The sequence below is a fragment of the Lithobates pipiens genome, unplaced genomic scaffold (genome assembly GCF_037356315.1).
Source record: "Lithobates pipiens isolate NorthernLeopardFrog02 unplaced genomic scaffold, aLitPip1_a1.2 Scaffold_16, whole genome shotgun sequence".
NCBI classification, from domain to species: domain Eukaryota; kingdom Metazoa; phylum Chordata; class Amphibia; order Anura; family Ranidae; genus Lithobates; species Lithobates pipiens.
In genome coordinates, this window is record NW_027507748.1 from 559,687,312 (window position 1) to 559,706,348 (window position 19,037).

Here is a 19,037-nt window from a genome sequence, read left to right on the forward strand (position 1 = left end):
CTGTTGAAATAAATGGTACTAAGCAGGAAATATGGTATCAATATGCCAGAAGAAATTATAATAAACTATTGTGTTATAAACAAGACTGTAATGTAAGACTTCATAGGGTAGAAAATGTTGGCAATTATACATTCATTTCCATACTTACTACACATTTTTTTTTTTTTAAACAACAAGGTTGGTCTTTATTTGAGAAAAAATGGTACATAACACGATAGATACTTCGAATATAGTACGTAGTGTAATGTTCGGGTGATTAAGCACAATTGGTAGATGCACGTTTTAGTCTACATCAGGCAGGCGTTTTATGGTTAAGGGCCTGGTAGCCCACGTTTATTATAAGAAAACAAAATATCAGTTCGTCCAGTAATCCCACGCAGGGGTTTAAATTCATTCAGCACACAAATGAACATACCAAGCCACCTGGCTCTCAATTGTCAACAGTTCCTCTGCTTGCTCCCAACAGATTTATCAACTCTTTCCAGCCCCCTGGACTCACCGGCTTCCTTAGTCTTCCTGACTCTCAAGGTTGTCAGCCTTTCCCAGTCCCTTACACGGACTACAGTCTCCCACAGGGCAAACCACTCTTCAACCAGCAGCAAGCTGCTCACACTCCACCACACCCATCTACAACTTCCTGTCTTGCTTTTTAAAGGCACTGCCTTAACAGGTGGGTTAATCAATTGTATTCCCTTAAAGAGAGCACAACCCAAACAGAGGGGAAATATAGCGTCCTTCCAGGACCCAGCCACGGCGTCCATTACATATCCCCCCCCTGTGTTTCGATCCGGAGGGAGGAACACCAGCACCCATCATGATGGTTGGGACACCTCTGTGCTGGCTGTCAGCCACGTAGGCCCAACCTTTTTTCCGGGTGCGCTTCCAGGAACATTCCCCCCTGGATCTTAACAGGTTCCTATATTGTCCTATACTCAGCCTTCCTCTTCTTTTGGGGTCCCTGGGCTTATTCACTTTTCTTGGGGGAACTCTGCCTTCCTTGAGCCCTCCTTTCAACTTACAAATACCCATTTTACCCTTCACCATCGGTATTTCAGGTTCAAAACAGTTTTTCTTGGTACCCACTGCAACCAAATCATTGTTTACAGAACGAACTCTTAACAGATCACAGCTTTCCATATCATCAGTGCTTTCCAATTCAGTGTTTGTTAGAAGAAGACCTGAGGAGGGACTACGTCCGACGGAACCATAGCACAGCTCCACCTCACCCGTTGTCCAACACTCCATGGGTACCTGTTCTAACAAACTACCCTGACCTAAGCATAAACCATTTTTTCCAGGTGTACACATTACATTGTTATGGCAACCAACATTAACACTTTCTCCCATAGTGTCTCCGGGCACCTTAACTTGTACCCCTGGGCCAGTGACAGAAAGCATCTCTGCTACTGCTGAGTCCATTCTGGGCCCTTCCTTCTCATGAGGCCTAGCGGGTAAGGCAGTATCTGCGCCCTCTACTGACCATTGCTCCGCCGTACCTCGGACCACACCAGCTGAGATGTTGCTAGTCATCACATCAGACGGAGAGACCTCTGATATCTCAAGCAGTTCTCTCGTGTGCCTTCCATACCAATCAATAACTAGAAGTACGCTCACAGAGAATCTGGAGATCCTGTGCCAAATGGTTAACCATTGGTCCCACCAATTCCACTGTTTGTCATGGTTTCCCAGCACTGCCTGTACCACCTGGCTCCACCCATTGGTGCTACGCAGCACCACCTGGTCCAACTGCGGCGGAGATACCCAAGTATACAGTAAGTTCATCTTTACCAACTCTAGCATTTCTAGTAAAGTTTCTGTCATCTCTAAACATCCCATGTCTAAACACCAGAACTTTCTAGGGTCTTCTACCCTGTCCAAGACATGGAGGGGCTCAGCGACTGCAGGTTGAGAAGGTGAGACATTTGAAGAGACCTCATCCTCCTTGGAGGTACCCATCATCACAGCTTGTTGCTCCCCTGGAGAGCTGTCAGACACATGTCTCACACGTATCCTTTCTGCACCAGTGTTGGTGAGCCTCTGCAGGTCATTACAAGTCACCCTATCACTTTGATACTCAATATCATTTAGCTGTGGGGCTGTGGACAACACATCTGCGATGCCAGTGCCCTGAACTGTTTCTTCAGAGTGGAGGGCAGCAGCCTTTGCAGGGACCAGGACGCCCTCAACCACCGGCGGCTCTGCGATCCCCCTGTCTGGCATAGCAGTTGTTTCCACACCCTTGTTACTTAAGCTAGCCTTACCCAGCATGGCTAGCAATTGTTTGGCCCAGCTGTCCCAGTCCATTGTGGTTCCGCCATGGGCGTTCCACAGCGTTGCATCACCTGCTGTAGAAAGCCGCACAGAAACCTGGGATTCATTAGCTTCAACTGTACATTCGTCATTTCTATATACATCATTTTGTAACACCATACTTTTATCAACGTTGCATTGGGGTGATGCTTCATCACCTAAAGCTTGGTGCAGCACACCATTTTGAACACCTTTTTCTGGTGGCATTACAGACACATTCAGCTTTGTACCCTCAACTTTTGCAGGCTGAATTAACCCCTTGCCCACTGGGCTACACGTAGGGTTGTGGGGCTGCGCCCACACGCTTTCACTGTGTGAATTAGTCCCCCCTTGTTCCACCAGCATAGCACCAGAGCCATCCTGGACAGCCTCTGACTCCAACACATGGAGACCCCATGAGACTTCCATGGACAATCCTGTGCCTCTGCCTGTCATGGGAGATCTCCTACTCTCATCACTGGTAGTGAACACATTACCAACCTCACTCTCAGATATGACATTACAAGAAATACATGTTTCAATGTCATTACACTCATCACGTTTAGCAATAGTATCACTTTTGTTAGTACGATCATTAGCATTCTCATTACATGTAGACACAACTGCTGTTTTTGTGGTTTGTTTATGAGCCACCATAACCTCTGAGCGACTCTTCACAGCACCTGCTCTCTGTAAAGGGGCACTTTTGTCTATTTGGGCAGCTCCATAGCTGACCTGGGAAACTCTCTGCTCCAACACTGCAAGCTCCTTGGAAGTTTCCCTGGGCAACCCTGCAGCAGCTGTCACTAGGGAACATGGTACCAGCACTGTTTTGGTCACCCCTAGCTCAATTTTCCCAGCCATCTGCTGGATCATAGCAGGCATATGCAGAGTCCCCATGTCCTTTTCAGTCTTTAGCCCTGCGTCTAGTTGGGCTTTACGCTGCGCCTCCCCACTGCTCTGGGTAGCACAATGCAGAAAGTCTATGTCCATTTGTACTGCGGATCTCCCCACTGGACATACTCCCACTTCACTGGGTTCAGCATCATAAACTGAAACAGTCTTACCAGTTCCTGCAGCTGATGTCATAGCCTTCACTTGAGTGCGTTGTCTCACTGGTGTGGTGTCTCCACAGGCTGACTCCCCCATGTGGCCATGGAGCAAAACTGCAGCCTTTCTGGACCCACTGACGCCCCCTGTAGGTAACACAAGATCCTTGTTGCTAGGGGTAACTGCAGACTTGCGCTCCAAAGCTGGTTGGCTATAACTCATGCAGGATTCAAGCTGATGTACTCTCCTTTCGGGACTGACCCCTTTGCCTAAGCGGCCATGACAGAAAACCTTATGTTTCTCTGGATTTCCAATTCCTAGGACTTCCGGCGACACTTCTCCCATCCTGGAGCATTGCTGGCGGCCCATGATACGACGGAACTCTCCTCTAAGAAGGATTTCCTCTTTAAACTTGCGATAGTCATCCTGGTACCCATCCATCAAATGGTAAACCGACCGAAACTCTATCCGCAATAAGGTTTGCAGCAGTTTTGGCCACCGGTCCTTAGGCCATTTTCTCTTTACAGCAACTTTTTCAAATCTTACAAGGAAGTCTCCCACCTCCTCTGTAGGCAGCATGGGTTGCACATAGTCAGAGGCCAAGATGTCAGCCCCTTGCAGTGCACCCCACTCTTTGCGATTCCGCTGGAACCATTCATTCGCTGTCTCACATTTCACTGGCCCCTTTTGGCTGGCCCTACAAGGTGGAGACATCTTCCCAGGCCATGCTGAGCTCACATCCTCTTTAACTTGATAAAACATGAACTTCTTGCTTTTTGACTGCCTCATCCTTGCAATCACATGCACACAGCAGCTTGTAACAGTTCTCAGCAAAGAAGGAGAAAAAAAAAAAAATCTGATGTTTGATTCTTCCTTCACAGGTACACAACCCGCATTCAACACAGTCCATCAAATAAACGTATACGCAATGCTGTTCGCCTGGCTGCCACACACAGCTAGCAGCAGTTCCTGATGCGACTCACTGTGGAGCAAGGACCCGGATTCCACCGTCTACATGCCCGCATTCGAGCACCACTTGTAATGTTCGGGTGATTAAGCACAATTGGTAGATGCACGTTTTAGTCTACATCAGGCAGGCGTTTTATGGTTAAGGGCCTGGTAGCCCACGTTTATTATAAGAAAACAAAATATCAGTTCGTCCAGTAATCCCACGCAGGGGTTTAAATTCATTCAGCACACAAATGAACATACCAAGCCACCTGGCTCTCAATTGTCAACAGTTCCTCTGCTTGCTCCCAACAGATTTATCAACTCTTTCCAGCCCCCTGGACTCACCGGCTTCCTTAGTCTTCCTGACTCTCAAGATTGTCAGCCTTTCCCAGTCCCTTACACGGACTACAGTCTCCCACAGGGCAAACCACTCTTCAACCAGCAGCAAGCTGCTCACACTCCACCACACCCATCTACAACTTCCTGTCTTGCTTTTTAAAGACACTGCCTTAACAGGTGGGTTAATCAATTGTATTCCCTTAAAGAGAGCACAACCCAAACAGAGGGGAAATATAGCGTCCTTCCAGGACCCAGCCACGGCGTCCATTACAGTAGGTACATAAATAATACATAAGCTGTATGCATAAAGCAATGAACAATGTGGTATTAGAGTATTCAGTCTACTGGAGCAGATTAGGAATGCATAATGAGAATGGGAGGAGAGGAGGGTGGTGGGAAGGGGCAACCACCACATTACCTAACATGGTATATATTAGAGAAAACGGGGCTAGGTCTCCATGAATGAGTATTTAAAGTGGTTGTAAACCCTTACAACACACTTTGACCTACAGGTAAGCCTAGATTAAGGCTTACCTGTAGGTCCAAGAAATATCTCCTAAACCTACATGGTTTAGGAGATATTTGGCGAAAGACAGGCACATGCGCCGTAGACAGCGGCGCGCAGGCGCACTGAGCGCGCCGCCGTCAACGGCGATATGCCACGCGTGGCGGCTCCCGTGCACATGCGCGGGAGTGACGTCATCGTGGCTTCGCTGAATGACAGTGGCGGAGCAGCGAGATCCCACCGAGAAGATGGATGCGCCGGACTACAGGGGACAGCAGTGACATCGCTGGCTCCTGTGTCAGGTAAGTGACACATAATGGACTACTATGCGATGCATAGTAGTCCATTATGCTTTACCTTTGCAGGGAATGAAAGAGGAAGTAAATTCATCAGGTTTTACTTCCTCTTTAAATGGGGTCAGTCAACAGTTGCCATACCTTTGCGTACTTCTGGGTGCATCCTCTACTCATGTAAGTTAATTTTTACATATGCAGAATGGCATTAACGGAGTTCTCCCATGCTCTCACTGTGGGAGGCATATGAAAAGTCCATTTTAATAGAATCTCCTTCTTGGCATAGAAGAGTAACAAATTATTACAATTTAGTGTATCTAAGCCGCTGGTCATCATCCTGTATGCCCAACAGAGCCAGCTCAGGCGTCAGGGGTATCTCTAACTGAAGGCGAACATTAATGAATTCCACTATGGTAGACCTGTAGCGGGAAAGCCTGGGACATGCCCAAAACATGTGGATATAGGTGCTGTCTGGAGACTGGCAGCGCGGACAATTTGGGGACCTCTGTGGGTATATTCTATGCAGTCTCTGAGGCGTGAAGTGTATCCTGTGCAAGAATTTAGCTTGTATTAACTTATCCCTAGAGGATATCACCAGCTTAGAGCTGTCCTCAAAGCACACCTCCCATTTTTCCCTATCAGGGTCGAGATCTCTGCCCTCCACTTATCCCACAGTGCATCCATTTTATGTGAATACTTCCAAATAAGGGTGAAATACAACACAGAGAGGTTTTTTTTTTGTGATTCTTGTGCCAGTAGGTCCTCAACTACATCCGCTTCAAGGTTGGGTGTTTCTGGAACTGTGCACGGAACGCATGGCTCAGCTGATGCTAGCGGAATAACATCCATGTCGGGAGGTCATATCTGGTGGCAAGATCCCGAAAAGACAGAAGGGATCCAGCCGAAACAATGTCCCTCAACAGCTTAATGCCGTATCGGGCCCAGATTTGCGGATCGGGTAACTTACTACACATTTGAGTAAAACACCATAGTTCAAAACTGTGTGCTCCTATGATGTGTATTACATAATGGAGTATTATATTACGCAAAATAGGGTCTCATTCACATGGTATTTTAGTGCCAGCTGCAGCAAGAATTCAGCTGGATTCACAGGTAGTTGCGACAACTCAAATTGTCCAAAGCAAGAACAGACTGACAACAGGATCAGCTGCCCACCTGTGTTTGGATATAAGCACACATGGAGCGATTATCTGAAGTTAGGGATAGTTTGCATACCAGGGATTACATCCAAACACTAGCAGACAGCTGTGGTCATAGTCAGCCTGCCTTTGCTTTATACAGGCTGAGCCACGGCAACTACCTGTGAATCCAGCTGGGCAAATCTGCTAAATTCTTGCTGCAGCTGGCACTAAAATAACGCATGTAAACATTATTTCCACTCCAGATCCCCTGACCTGACCTTGGCCAGCCCTAACACCTTTGAAACTTTGTGCTCCCAAGGTCCATGTCAGAAAGGACTTATATCCTCTATATATAGTATCCTCCACAATTCAATCTCGCCCACCACGGACACACATCTCTATATGAGAAGATGGGCTACAATTTTACCGTCCCCCTTAACCATTTCTCAATGGCAGGAAGTCTGGACTTCTACTTCTAGAGTCTCCAGATGTGTGGAGCAGAGAGAGACGGCTTATAAGATACTAATGTTTTGGTACAAAACCCCTGAAATGTTACATAAATATGATCATTCCGTAGCTAAGCTGTGTTAGAGATGCCTAAGAGATGAGGGCACCCATTACCAGTGGCGGAACTACCGCCATAGCAACACATGCGGGCGCTATGGGGCCCGCAGTCAAGTGGGGCCCGGTGAGGACAGGCGCCGCGGCTCCGCGGGAGATAGCCGGCGGCTCCGCGGGAGGTCCGCGGGTAGTCCGCGGCTCCGTGGGTAGTCTGCGGCTCCGCGGGTAGTCCGCGGCTCTGCGGGTGGTCCACGGGCGGCTCCGCGGGTAGTCCGCGGCTCCGCGGGTGGTCCGCGGGCGGCTCCGCGGGCGAGAGTGGGCGGTCCGCGGGTGGTCCACAGGCGGCTCAGTGAGTGAGAGCGGGCGGTCAGAGGATCCGTGGGAGGCGGATGAGAGTGGCCAGTTCGCTGGTGAGAGAGTGGGCTGGCCAATCAGGGAGCTGACAGGCGGGGAGCATAGAGATGACATCATCTCTGGCCGCCCTGCATCCCTGCAGTGCAGTTCCCCCCTCACTGTGCAGGCAGCCAGGAAGCAGAGAGCTGACATTATTATCTCTCTGCTGTCTGACTGATAATCTGCTGCCTGACTCTGTGACACAGCAGGAAAGTGGCAGAGCAAGTGACAATCCATAATGTGTGGCAGGCGACGTGGCAAGTGACAATCCGTAACGTGTGGCAGGTGACGTGGCAAGTGAAAATCCATGACGTGGCAAATGACAATCCATAATGTGTGGCAGGCGACGTGGCAAGTGACAACCCAGGACGTGGCAAGTGACAATCCATAACGTGTGGCAGGTGACATGGCAAGTGACAACCTGGATGTGGCAAGTGACAATCCGTAATGTGTGGCAGGTGACGTGGCAAGTGACAACCCGGGACGTGGCAAGTGACAATCCATAACGTGTGGCAGGTGACATGGCAAGTGACAACCTGGATGTGGCAAGTGACAATCCATAACATGTGGCAGGTGACGTGGCAAGTGAAAATCCGTGACGTGACAAGTGTCAATCCGTAATGTGTGGCAGGTGACGTGGCAAGTGACAACCCGGGACGTGCAAGTGACAATCCATAATGTATGGCAAGTGACAATCTAGGATGTGGCAAGTGACAATCTGTAATGACGTGGCAAGTGACAATCCGTAATGTGTGGCAGGTGACGTGGCAAGTGACAACCTGGATGTGGCAAGTGACAATCCGTAACATGTGGCAGGGGACGTAGCAAGTGAAAATCCATGACGTGGCAAGTGACATTCCGTAATGTGTGGCAGGTGATGTGGCAAGTGACAATCCGTAATGTGTGGCAGGTGACGTGGCAAGTGACAACCCGGGACGTGGCAAGTGACAATCTAGGACGTGGCAAGTGACAATCCGTAATGTGTGGCAGGTAACGTGGCAAGTGACAATCCGGGATGTGGCAAGTGGACAATCCACAACATGTGGCAGGTGACATTCTGCAACGTGTGACAAGTGACAATCTGCATCTGGTGGCAGGCGATGTGGCAAGTGGACAATCCACAACATGGAGCAGGTGATGTGACAAGTGACAATCCTTAATGTGTGGCAAGTGACAATCCAGGACGTGGCAAGTGACAATCCATAATGTGTGGCAAGTGATGTGGCAAGTGACAATCCAGGACGTGGCAAGTGACAATCCATAATGTGTGGCAAGTGACGTGGCAAGTGACAATCCAGGACGTGGCAAGTGACAATCCATAATGTGTGGCAAGTGATGTGGCAAGTGACAATCCAGGACGTGGCAAGTGACAATCCATAATGTTTAGCAAGTGACGTGGCAAGTGACAATCCAGGACGTGGCAAGTGACAATCCATAATGTGTGGCATAATGTGTGACTTATCTATCTTGGCAAGTGACAATCTGGGATGTGGCAAGTGGACAATCTGCAACATGTGGTAGGTGACATTCCGCAACCTGTGACAAGTTACAATCTGCATCTGGTGGCAGGCGATGATGGCAAGTGACACGCTCAGGGATCCCACTGATTTTGCATTATGGTGAGTTGAACTATTTCATTTTATATAACAGAACAGAAATTGGTTAGAAGGCCTGGAGGTCAGCAATGTGTTCCCTTCAGGGGCTGCATACAGTATACTGCATACTTTGTTGTTCAAAATTAATATAAGCTGTTGCCTGGGTACTGTGCCACATGGGTGTGGTAGTCTGTTGTTCAATGGCATTAGTTCATTTTTTTTTTTTTTGGTGGGGGGGGGGGGGGCCCATACAACATTTTGCTATGGGGCCCTGTGATTTCTAGTTACGCCCCTGCCCATTACCATATTTTCTGGAGCTGCCCTTTGATTATACCTTTTTGGTCTATGGTCCAATCCCTACTACAATCTGTTTTGGAGGTGGATGTCCCGTTAGACCCTAAACACTACTTGTTAGGCCTACCTATTGCAGCGTTATCTAAACACACCAAGAAACTGACAGCCTATATTCTCCTAGCTGCCAAGAGAGTGATTCCTGCCCTTTGGTTGTCCCCCTCCCCTCCGTCCCAGTCGCAGCTAATTTCTGCAATTGCATACATACGCAGGATGGAACATATGACTGCGCTGGTACAAGACTCCCTACCCAAGTTTTCTAAAATATGAGACAGGTGGGGCAATTCAACGTTTAACCCTGAGACGACACCTTAATCTATGGCTATTTACTCTCGGGAATGTTTTTCTCAGGTTTAGCCTTGGGATTCATACTCTACGCCCCCTCCCGCAAATACAAATACATCCCTTGGTCTATCTACGTATCCTTATTGGTAGATTCGTGGTGTGTCCTTTTCTCCTTTTCTCCTTACCTTTTGACGTGCTGTATTAAAATGTTAACATTTTATGTCCCGCCTGCGGCGGGTTTTTTTTTTGTTGACTGTTACATTGTCAATCTTGATTATCTGTATCGGAATGTACAAATTCATCTGCTGTACAAAAATCTTTTTTCAATAAATATACATTTAAAAAAAATAAAAATAACGCATGAATGAGACCTAAAGCCTTACACTAATTTATAGAATAAAATGACAACAACTGCATTCTATTATCAATAACCAACCCAAGGGAGAGTAACATAAGTATCGCAACATGAAAAAAAAAAAAAAAGATTTTTCATTTAAAGTGATTCTAAAGTAATTTACAATTTTCTTTAGTTTGAAATGATGAGTGGTGAGGGGTCTGTTTTTCATTTATGCTTGTGTGCCAGCTGTGGAAAGTCCTCCTCTCCATTTGTCCTGGTGATTACTGTCTCTGTGAATGAAAGTGGTGGAAAATCCCAAATTTTAGTATCACACCAAAACAGGAAGAGAGGGAAAATCTTCCAGCTGGGGACAGTGACAATTGTCTAGAAGGGAATTCAGCCACTTTGGAAAGAGATCCTTTCATTTTTTGTCATGTCTACAGAAAATCTACATCTTATCAGCACAATAACGATGGCAAAACAAAATATGACATACGTTTTAACCATTCCCTACTCTGTCCAAAATGAAGTGTTCAAACATATCTAAACCCAAAAACATAAATTAAATATATAGCATCTCACCAGTCCATAGATGGGATGGCTGCATTCATTTTTTTGGGCTAAGGATGATTTTGGCAAGCACAGAAAAATACCTGGTAATTTTGCCAGAAATGTAGTGTCCTTGTCACTTTCCTTTAAGATGAAAAAATATACTTAAAGTGGAGTTCCACCCAAAAGGGGAAGTATCACTTGTCCCCCACTTTTCTGGAACAATTGGAGTGGGTACCTGATTTTCACAATAAAAAATGTCATGGGGGATGGGGAACGCTCCCTCACATCTTTTCGTTCTGCCTCAAACTTGACCACTTCTGAAAATTCACTGATTATGAGATTCCTGACGATCCTGCCTCTTTCTTATTACACGTTTCGACTATTGCGGCAAGCATTTACAAGGAATCGAAACGTCACCTCCTGAATGCTGCCAAGTCATGTATTTCTCTTAATTGGAAACCTTTACACCCACTGACCACCAGTTGTTGGCTTCATAAAATGGAAGAAATATATACGATGGAAGACTTAATACAAACGGGCAATACAAACGTGAAAAATACACCAAGACTTGGAGATTATGTTTGTCCTCTCTGAAGAAGGGAAAGCTATATTCGAAACATAACTTTTTTCTCTCAATTAAACCTTTTTTCTCTGGCTGCCTTGTTGCAATGTGCCATCTCAAACCTCCCTTCTTCTCCCCTGCCCTTTTTTGTTCCCTCCCCTCCCAACTTGCCCTCCACCCTCTTATCCTCTTTACTTCCTTTCTATAACCTCTCTTTTAAGAAAAAGACAAAAAAGGGTGGGTAGCCCCGTGTCTCCCTTTTAGTAATTTGCCTGGTGAGATCTTCGAGGTTAATGAATATATTTATATTTATGCTGATTCCTTCAAATGTATGTATTTTATGCTGTCATCTACTAGTTGGATATAATGTTATGTTATGTAAATGGACACACCAATTTTTATACTCTATTGATGTGGTGCTGCCTTTCCTGGTTTAAATAAAATATTTGAAAAAAAATAAAGGTCAGGAGCAGAGGATGGTAGGTCAGCATACAGGGTATCATTAAGGCAGAGGATTGGATCAGCATTTTTTAGGGCAGTGTACAGGGAGTCATCAGGGCAAAGGATGGAAGGTCAGCAAGGGATGAGCTGAGGACGTGGGTAAGCAGGGTGAAGGACAGGATGAAAGGACAGAGGACAGGGATCACTGATGGAGAAGCAGAGGACAGGGACTCTTTATTGACAGTACAGAGGACATGGGCCAGCAAGCAAGACAGAGTGCAGGTGTTACTACGGGAAAGGCAGGGGACAGGGAACAATGCTAGCAGGAAAGAGGATAGGGATCACCACTGGAGAGGCAAAAGATAGAGATCACAGCTGAAGAGGCAAAAGACATAGATCACAGCTGGAGAGGCAGAGGACAGGGATCAACACCGGAGAGGCAAAAGACAGAGATCACAGCTTGACAGGACAGAGCTAAGGGCTGGAGAGGCAGAGGACAGGGGTCATGTCTGGCGTGTCACGGGACAGGGATTACATGGAGAGTCAAAGGACAAGGATCACTGTTGGAGAGGCAGAGGACAGGGATCACCGTTGGAGAGTCAGAGAACAGGGAACACCGCTGGAGAGCCAGAGGACAAGGGTCACAGCTGGAGAGTCAGAGGCCAGGGATCACCACTGGAGAGGGAGAGGACAGGGATCAGCTCTGGCATGGAAGTTGGCAGATCTTCTTTCTTATCCCATCACTGTATATAGCTCCCCCTCCCCACACTGCACAAACTCAAATCACATTCTTTTACTTACAGCCACGATCTTCAGTAGCAATCCATATAGTCTGTATAACAATAAATGCAACAGTATCATATTCAAAAATGAGTATAGGCATCCAAGACCGTATAGGGCTCGGCCACCCACTTAACCAAGATTCTAGCATACTTGCAGGGGCAACCCCTGTTCATGTAGGTATCTCTATGTAATGGTAAGCTGTTATTGACCATTTTTTTCCAATATAAAAGTGTGGACAGGGAAGGTTTCTTCCAATACAAGGCAATAGCTTTTCTGGCATAAAACAATGTAATATTGGCAAATGTCCACTCTGCCTATGCAGGAAGAATACCCTCAACCAAACCCAACAGACATAGAAACTGGTAAAGGTGCTGAAATAATGGAATTTAACAGAGCCACCACCTCCACCCAAAAGCCTACTATGTGTGGACAGGTCCTCAAGATCTGTGAGAAGTCCCTTGGAGCCACACCACACCGCCAGCAATCAGAGGAGTATGTAGGCTTCATCTTATGAAGGCAGACATGTTTAAAATACTTAAAATACAGCCTGTAGGACAACTATGGCTGTCACCATAGATACAAAGAAGAAATTAATGTGGACACTGTGTTTTTTTTTCTTGCAGATGAATGGGTATTCTTTGAAAACAAGAAACAACCACATTTATGAAGCTCTCAAAAAAAATAAAAAATTCCCTTGCAACGCGAACATTCTGTTTGCCTTTAATAAATGAGCCCCAAAGGCTCAGAAGCCCGAAAGGAGGATAATCAATGCAGCCAGTACATCTAAGGAATAATAAGCTGCTAAATGTTACTCTTTTTTTTGGGGGGGAGGGGGGGTTATGCTTAAGTGTTTGTAGTTACATGCTATTCGTATAAATTAGACTTTACAAATGTATTTCATACAAATTCTCTAATCAACTACTGCAGGGACAATATCTCATGTAGGAAGGTTACTGTTTTCTAGGCATCTGTCAAGAGTCAAGACTTTCTCAGAGAAAAGATCAGTAAAGAGCAATTACTGTGCAGCACTAATATACAAGAAGTAGGACCTACAGTATATAGCTAATGGGTAAATATGTTTTTGCACATGTACAAATATTTTTCCATTCAGCACAATAATTTAAGGCATAGATTAAATCAATGCATAGACATTTACACTCATGTCTAAAAAAAAACTTTTAATAAGACTATGGATGCCTTATGATTAGCTACAGTTTTTGTTTATTTCATCTTAAATTATTTTCTATATACCAAAGGTTATTGGGAACATTTTCTTCAATTTAAATTCTCTCTCAATATGTAACTTATTTAACCAAAGAAAAACACTTGAATATATATGTTGGCGTTTGTTCCCATGTTGAAAAGTGCTCCGTGAACTGTTATCTTCCTAACAAATATTGCTAGCCCTTCTTATTTAATTATTTTCATTGGGTAAATATTATATTGCTATTACATATGAATTGGTCAATGTAAATTGAAGGGCATATTTCTATAAAAGGGAAATTGATATGTATCAAAAATATTTGCTGCTGGTGAATCTTCCTAGTGCAAATGTTGTAAATTACAGTGAATGTTTAACCATTTGAGAATGTCTGGTGAATGTCAAATTCATTACTTTATAAATATAGTATGTCCTGGGTCTTTACATCGACTTATCTTTATATGAATGGTATCATAGGAACAAAGCTATACTGCCCACCACCAGTTACTTACCATCTCAACCTAAAATATAAGCCTATATTTGAAAAGCATAAATAAACAAATTGCTAAATAAAAATGCACATATACACATTCAGATATATAGAAACATACTAAAATATGTTGCTATAATTATTTAGACTACCTTTCATTTAGGATGCTATGACATTATTACATGCCACATATAAAGCAATCTGTAGCACACTCATAAGATACTTATTTACAACAAACTAACCATCAACATTTAGACATTTTATTAGAAAATAATGTAGACCTTGATGTAAAAAGCTCATGGCTTCATGCATTTATATGTTGATGGTCATAGATGACTCTGAATATTCTTAGATTTTATATTAGGAGGTGCATTGGGCCAGGGTCTATGAAATGTAACATACGGTATGTAAGCTTATACTGTACAGATTAGTAAAGTGCCAGTCTTGAGGTTGCGTTATTCCAAATACAATATGTTAGACACAGGATGAAGCATCCACAGTTCATTTCATACTACAGAAACCAGGAATGCCTGTACAGTTGCACAGAATTTTGTTTTGTCCTACGAAAAAGTTATATTAAGAAACAGTTATTCCCTTCAACCTGTTACTTGTAAGCACTTCTTTTCTTCATGTTAAATAAGCATACTTCAACAAAGACTTCACCAGCTTTAAGATACTAGGCTGCATGGCATTACTAAAACACACTGGAAGAACTCCATGTTACCTTTTGCATGACTGCTAAGATCCCTTTCTCAAGCCCAGAAACTGCAACCTTTCTACTCCTCTCTAGAACGATCTTTAACAAATTTAGATGTGGACAAGCTGAAAGATGTTGATGGACTTTATTGTTCCAGTCTCTAATTAGAGGTGGGTGGGAGAGATGAATATGTCCTAGCCGTATTACATAATTGTTAGCATTGTTCTATAATGGACTAGATTTATATGACTGAGATTATATGGGCATCAGCTAATCCCCTAATACTGGATACAGTAGGGTATTTGGCTTTGATCAGCACTTGTCACTTCCTGCAAATAACAGAATGAGGCAATAGTTTCTGAACAGTGCACAGTACTACTGGGCAAAACATTTACGCAAGAAGAGCTGAGTGACACGGAACTATGCATGCCATCCACTATTGGTGACTAAGAATAAAGCTTGTCTTTTTATAGCTAGTGAAGGGTAATAGTAAGATAGGGATGAAGGTTGACCATACACTGTCTATGATAGCAATTTTCCCATTGGACCACTGAGCAATGTAGAAGTGTAAAAAAAAAAACAATGAATATGACTTTCCAAAGTAAATTTTATAACACAAACAAATAAAATAAACCATCATCTTGAAAGAGATTTCACTGTGCCTTTACTACTTTAAATGACTGGATTGGTAAGATCGCAGTGGGCAATGTGGTCAATGAGTCATGCAGGGGTGGGCAGATATCTATTCAACCTTGTTGAGACATCTTCCCAACTATGAAAGAATTTTCCCTTGTACTGTGTAATTTTAGAGGATGGAAGCTGCTTTAAAGCCTCGTACACACAATGAGAATATCGGATGAATGATGGTCTATTTTTTTTTTGCATGCTAGTCTCATACCAAAAATGAAGAGGTTACTAAAGTTACGAAAATTCTTGTTTTACAGACTTTAACTTTGAAAGTGATGTAATGTATTGTATTGTAATGTAATGCGAGGTCTTGGTCTTGCGATTTTTTTCAGAAGAATGCTATACTGATTAAACAAAAATTGTACATTCTGGTATCATTTGAGAAAAATTTTCATGTTTGTCCCTTCAGATAATTTTGCATGAACTGTCATGATCAGCTCTCGAAAACTGTATACTAATGATTAGATTATCATATGATTGCTTCAAAATCTGTATTTTCTGAACATGTATACCAGGCATTTGATGTAGAGAACATTTAGATTATTATTTAACTTTGCTACCATATTACACTCCCAACATGTTTGTATTTCTTATTGAAACTTGCCTAATATGCTGGGCGCATACGCAGAGCTGAGCCAATCGGTAATGCCGGCTTAGAGCTCAGTATCCCGCGGGACGAATGAGCCTGATAGCAGAGGTAATACACGTAGCCAAATATAAAACAAGGTCACACAGTGCCCACATCACCCTACCTTATTTTTGAACCTTTTTTGGGGATTTTTTAGGTAACATATGAAACCGAAAACCAACAGGCAGGTGCCGCCTCACAGAGAGAATAGCAGGGCGCTGAAGCTGTCCTCTTCTGAGGTGATATTCAGGGAGGATAATAATTAGCCGGCCCCCTCTGTTACATCACTGAGTGAAGAACTTTCATTAAAGGCACACAATCTATCTAATTCCCTCACAGGGAATAATGAGGGTTATTTACTAAAGGAAAATCCACTTTGCATTGCAAGTGCACTGAATGTGCACTTGGAAGTAAAGTCACTGTAGATCCAAGGGGCACATGCAAGGAAAATAGCTTGCACATGATTGGATGATAAAAATAAGCAGAGCTTCCACTCATGTCAGATCTACCCCTTAGATTTAGAGCAACTGCACTTCCAAGTGTACTTGCAGTGCAAAGTGGATTTGCCTTTCGTAAATAACCCCCAATGTGTTAGAAATGGAGAACTTTGATGTTATTTCATACAAGGATTTGTCGCCTCCAGTAACTATGAAACAAACAGAGAAACTGTTTCACAAATCATTAAAATCTACTGCAGACCATATCAAGTCTCACTAAGGAGCTTAGGGATTTGGGTCAGCGTACTGCTGCTCTTGAACACAGACCAGACGATATTGAAAATTATACCTCAAACTTTTCCACAGAAATTGATATCCTTAAAGAGGAAAATGCCATCCTACAATCCAGATTGGAAGACTTTGAAAATCAAGCAAGATGTTCTAATATACGCATTAGAGGAATCCCCGAATCCGTGACTGACTTACAGGCTACTATGATAGCTCTTTTTCATGAATTACAACCAGCTATACCGGTAGATCGCCTCAAGTTGGACAGGGTTCATAGAGCCCTAAAGCCTAAAAATACAGATGGTCCGGCAAGCGATATTATCGCAAAATTAAATTTCTACCGTACCAAGGAACAATTGCTAAATACAGCAAGAAATAAAAATTCCTTAAATTTCCAAGGCCACAACTATCAATTATTTGCAGATCTCTCTCAAATAACAATCAATAAAAGAAGAGCGTTGAAACCACTTCTTTAAATATTACAACGCAATGCTATAATATACCAATGGGGCTTTCCTTTCTCTGTGCAATTCACCTATCAAAGTCGCAAATACACGTGCTGCACCGCTACAGACCTGCACTCTACCTTACAGAATATCGGATTGCTTAATACAACCAGAGGCTCTGCCAACACACGCTATAAATCATCCTCATCCGCTGGTAATTCCTCTTCTGATTACAGGAATAATGAAGACCAAAGCCCGCATAAAAGAAGTCGCATGCAATCCCCCGTTCCGGATCTGGCTGATTCTATGGATTGAAGACTACTCTCTCTTTTCTTTTTTGTGAGACTGATTGCACAAAATAGTCCAGTTACAGTCTTCAAAAAAGTTTCTTATAGATCCATCTATATCGCTACATAATCGCTCACAATATTGAGACTCTGCCTTACTCTTCTCTTATTAATAGTTCTAAATTGTTATTCTTTGACATTCAGAATACTTATTGTTAATGGCATAATTAATAATAATCATTTCTACATCAAATGAACTGTTAGAATTAGTTAAATTGTATTATACTTATTATATTGTTTCAGAAAATATATTTTATTTTCTCAAGGCTGGCCTCTTGACATTTTTGACTCCCAGTCAGTGTTTACATTTTACAAACACCAACAAACCGTCATTCTAGACTTGGGCATTCTTGTTATTTTTAATTTTGCTTATTGATTATAAGACTACAATTTATTTGGTTGGCTCTCCATGTTCTGCAGGGATGTTCCTTGTGACCCCTCTGGCTACCCTCAGCTACTCTGTGTTTAGCAGGCAGCTGATAGTAACACATGTACCCTTGGAGGGAGATTTTTTCTCCCTTCAATGGATATGTTTGTAATATATATATATATGTTTTGCTATATCTTCATGATATTGATTAATTGCACTTTCTTAACTTTTTTTTTCGTTTTCCCTTTTCCCTTATACTCTGAAGGCATATAATTTCTTACATGGTCCTTGTTTAATCATAATCATAATCAGAGATCCTTTAATACCATGGCTCCTTTGAATATTCTATCCCTGAATGTTCAGGGATTTAACATTCTACACAAACGCACTAAAGCCTTTCGTACCTTTACATCCAAAAAAGCACATATAATATATCTTCAAGAGACCCATTTTACTACACAATCCACAAGTATTTACGGCCTCAACTTCCAGGAAACAACATGGTATGCTTATAGCATTCCATCGTATTACACCATTTTCACTAATAAAAGAAATTAAAGATCCAGAAGGCCGATACCTGATCCTTACAGGGCATTTACTAGATACCACTATCACCATTGTTTCATATTATGCCCCCAGTAAGCAACCTAATTCTTTTCTCTCCCATTTATCACAAACAATATATCACCATAAAATTGGTACTGTAATTCTATGCAAAGATTCTAATCAGACTATTTTTTTCATTTTTGGACAAATCACCAATTCCACAGTCTTATGGATCAAGCAAACAATCTTTCTCAAAATTAATCGTAAAACATAATTTAGTAGATACCTGACGTGAATTTAAATCCTACCAAGAGACAGTATACACATTACTCATACCCTCATCGTTCATTCTCCAGGATAGATCGTATATTTGTGTTCATGGGTATGGTGCCGGAAATCTTGACTTCAAAAATTATCCCAATTCCTTGGTATGACCTTAGTGCAATCTACAATACTATAGCCTCCATAATT

At 43.2% G+C, this 19,037-nt stretch overlaps 1 protein-coding gene across 3 annotated transcripts in view; it reads right to left on the minus strand.

Moving 5' to 3' along the window:
- Nucleotides 1-19,037, minus strand: part of STAC3 (SH3 and cysteine rich domain 3) — a 172,390-nt gene that overhangs the window by 118,445 nt on the left and 34,908 nt on the right. Inside the window, exon 1 of one of the 3 annotated variants that reach the window (XM_077483575.1) lies at nucleotides 14,845-14,933. The exons of 1 other annotated variant lie outside the window; for it this stretch is intronic. In XM_077483575.1, the coding sequence (XP_077339701.1) occupies nucleotides 14,845-14,853 (9 nt within the window). In that variant the 5' untranslated portion in view covers nucleotides 14,854-14,933. Of the gene's footprint in view, nucleotides 1-14,844; nucleotides 14,934-19,037 lie in introns of those variants that run through there. One more of the 3 variants, XM_077483573.1, reaches the window with a different exon arrangement.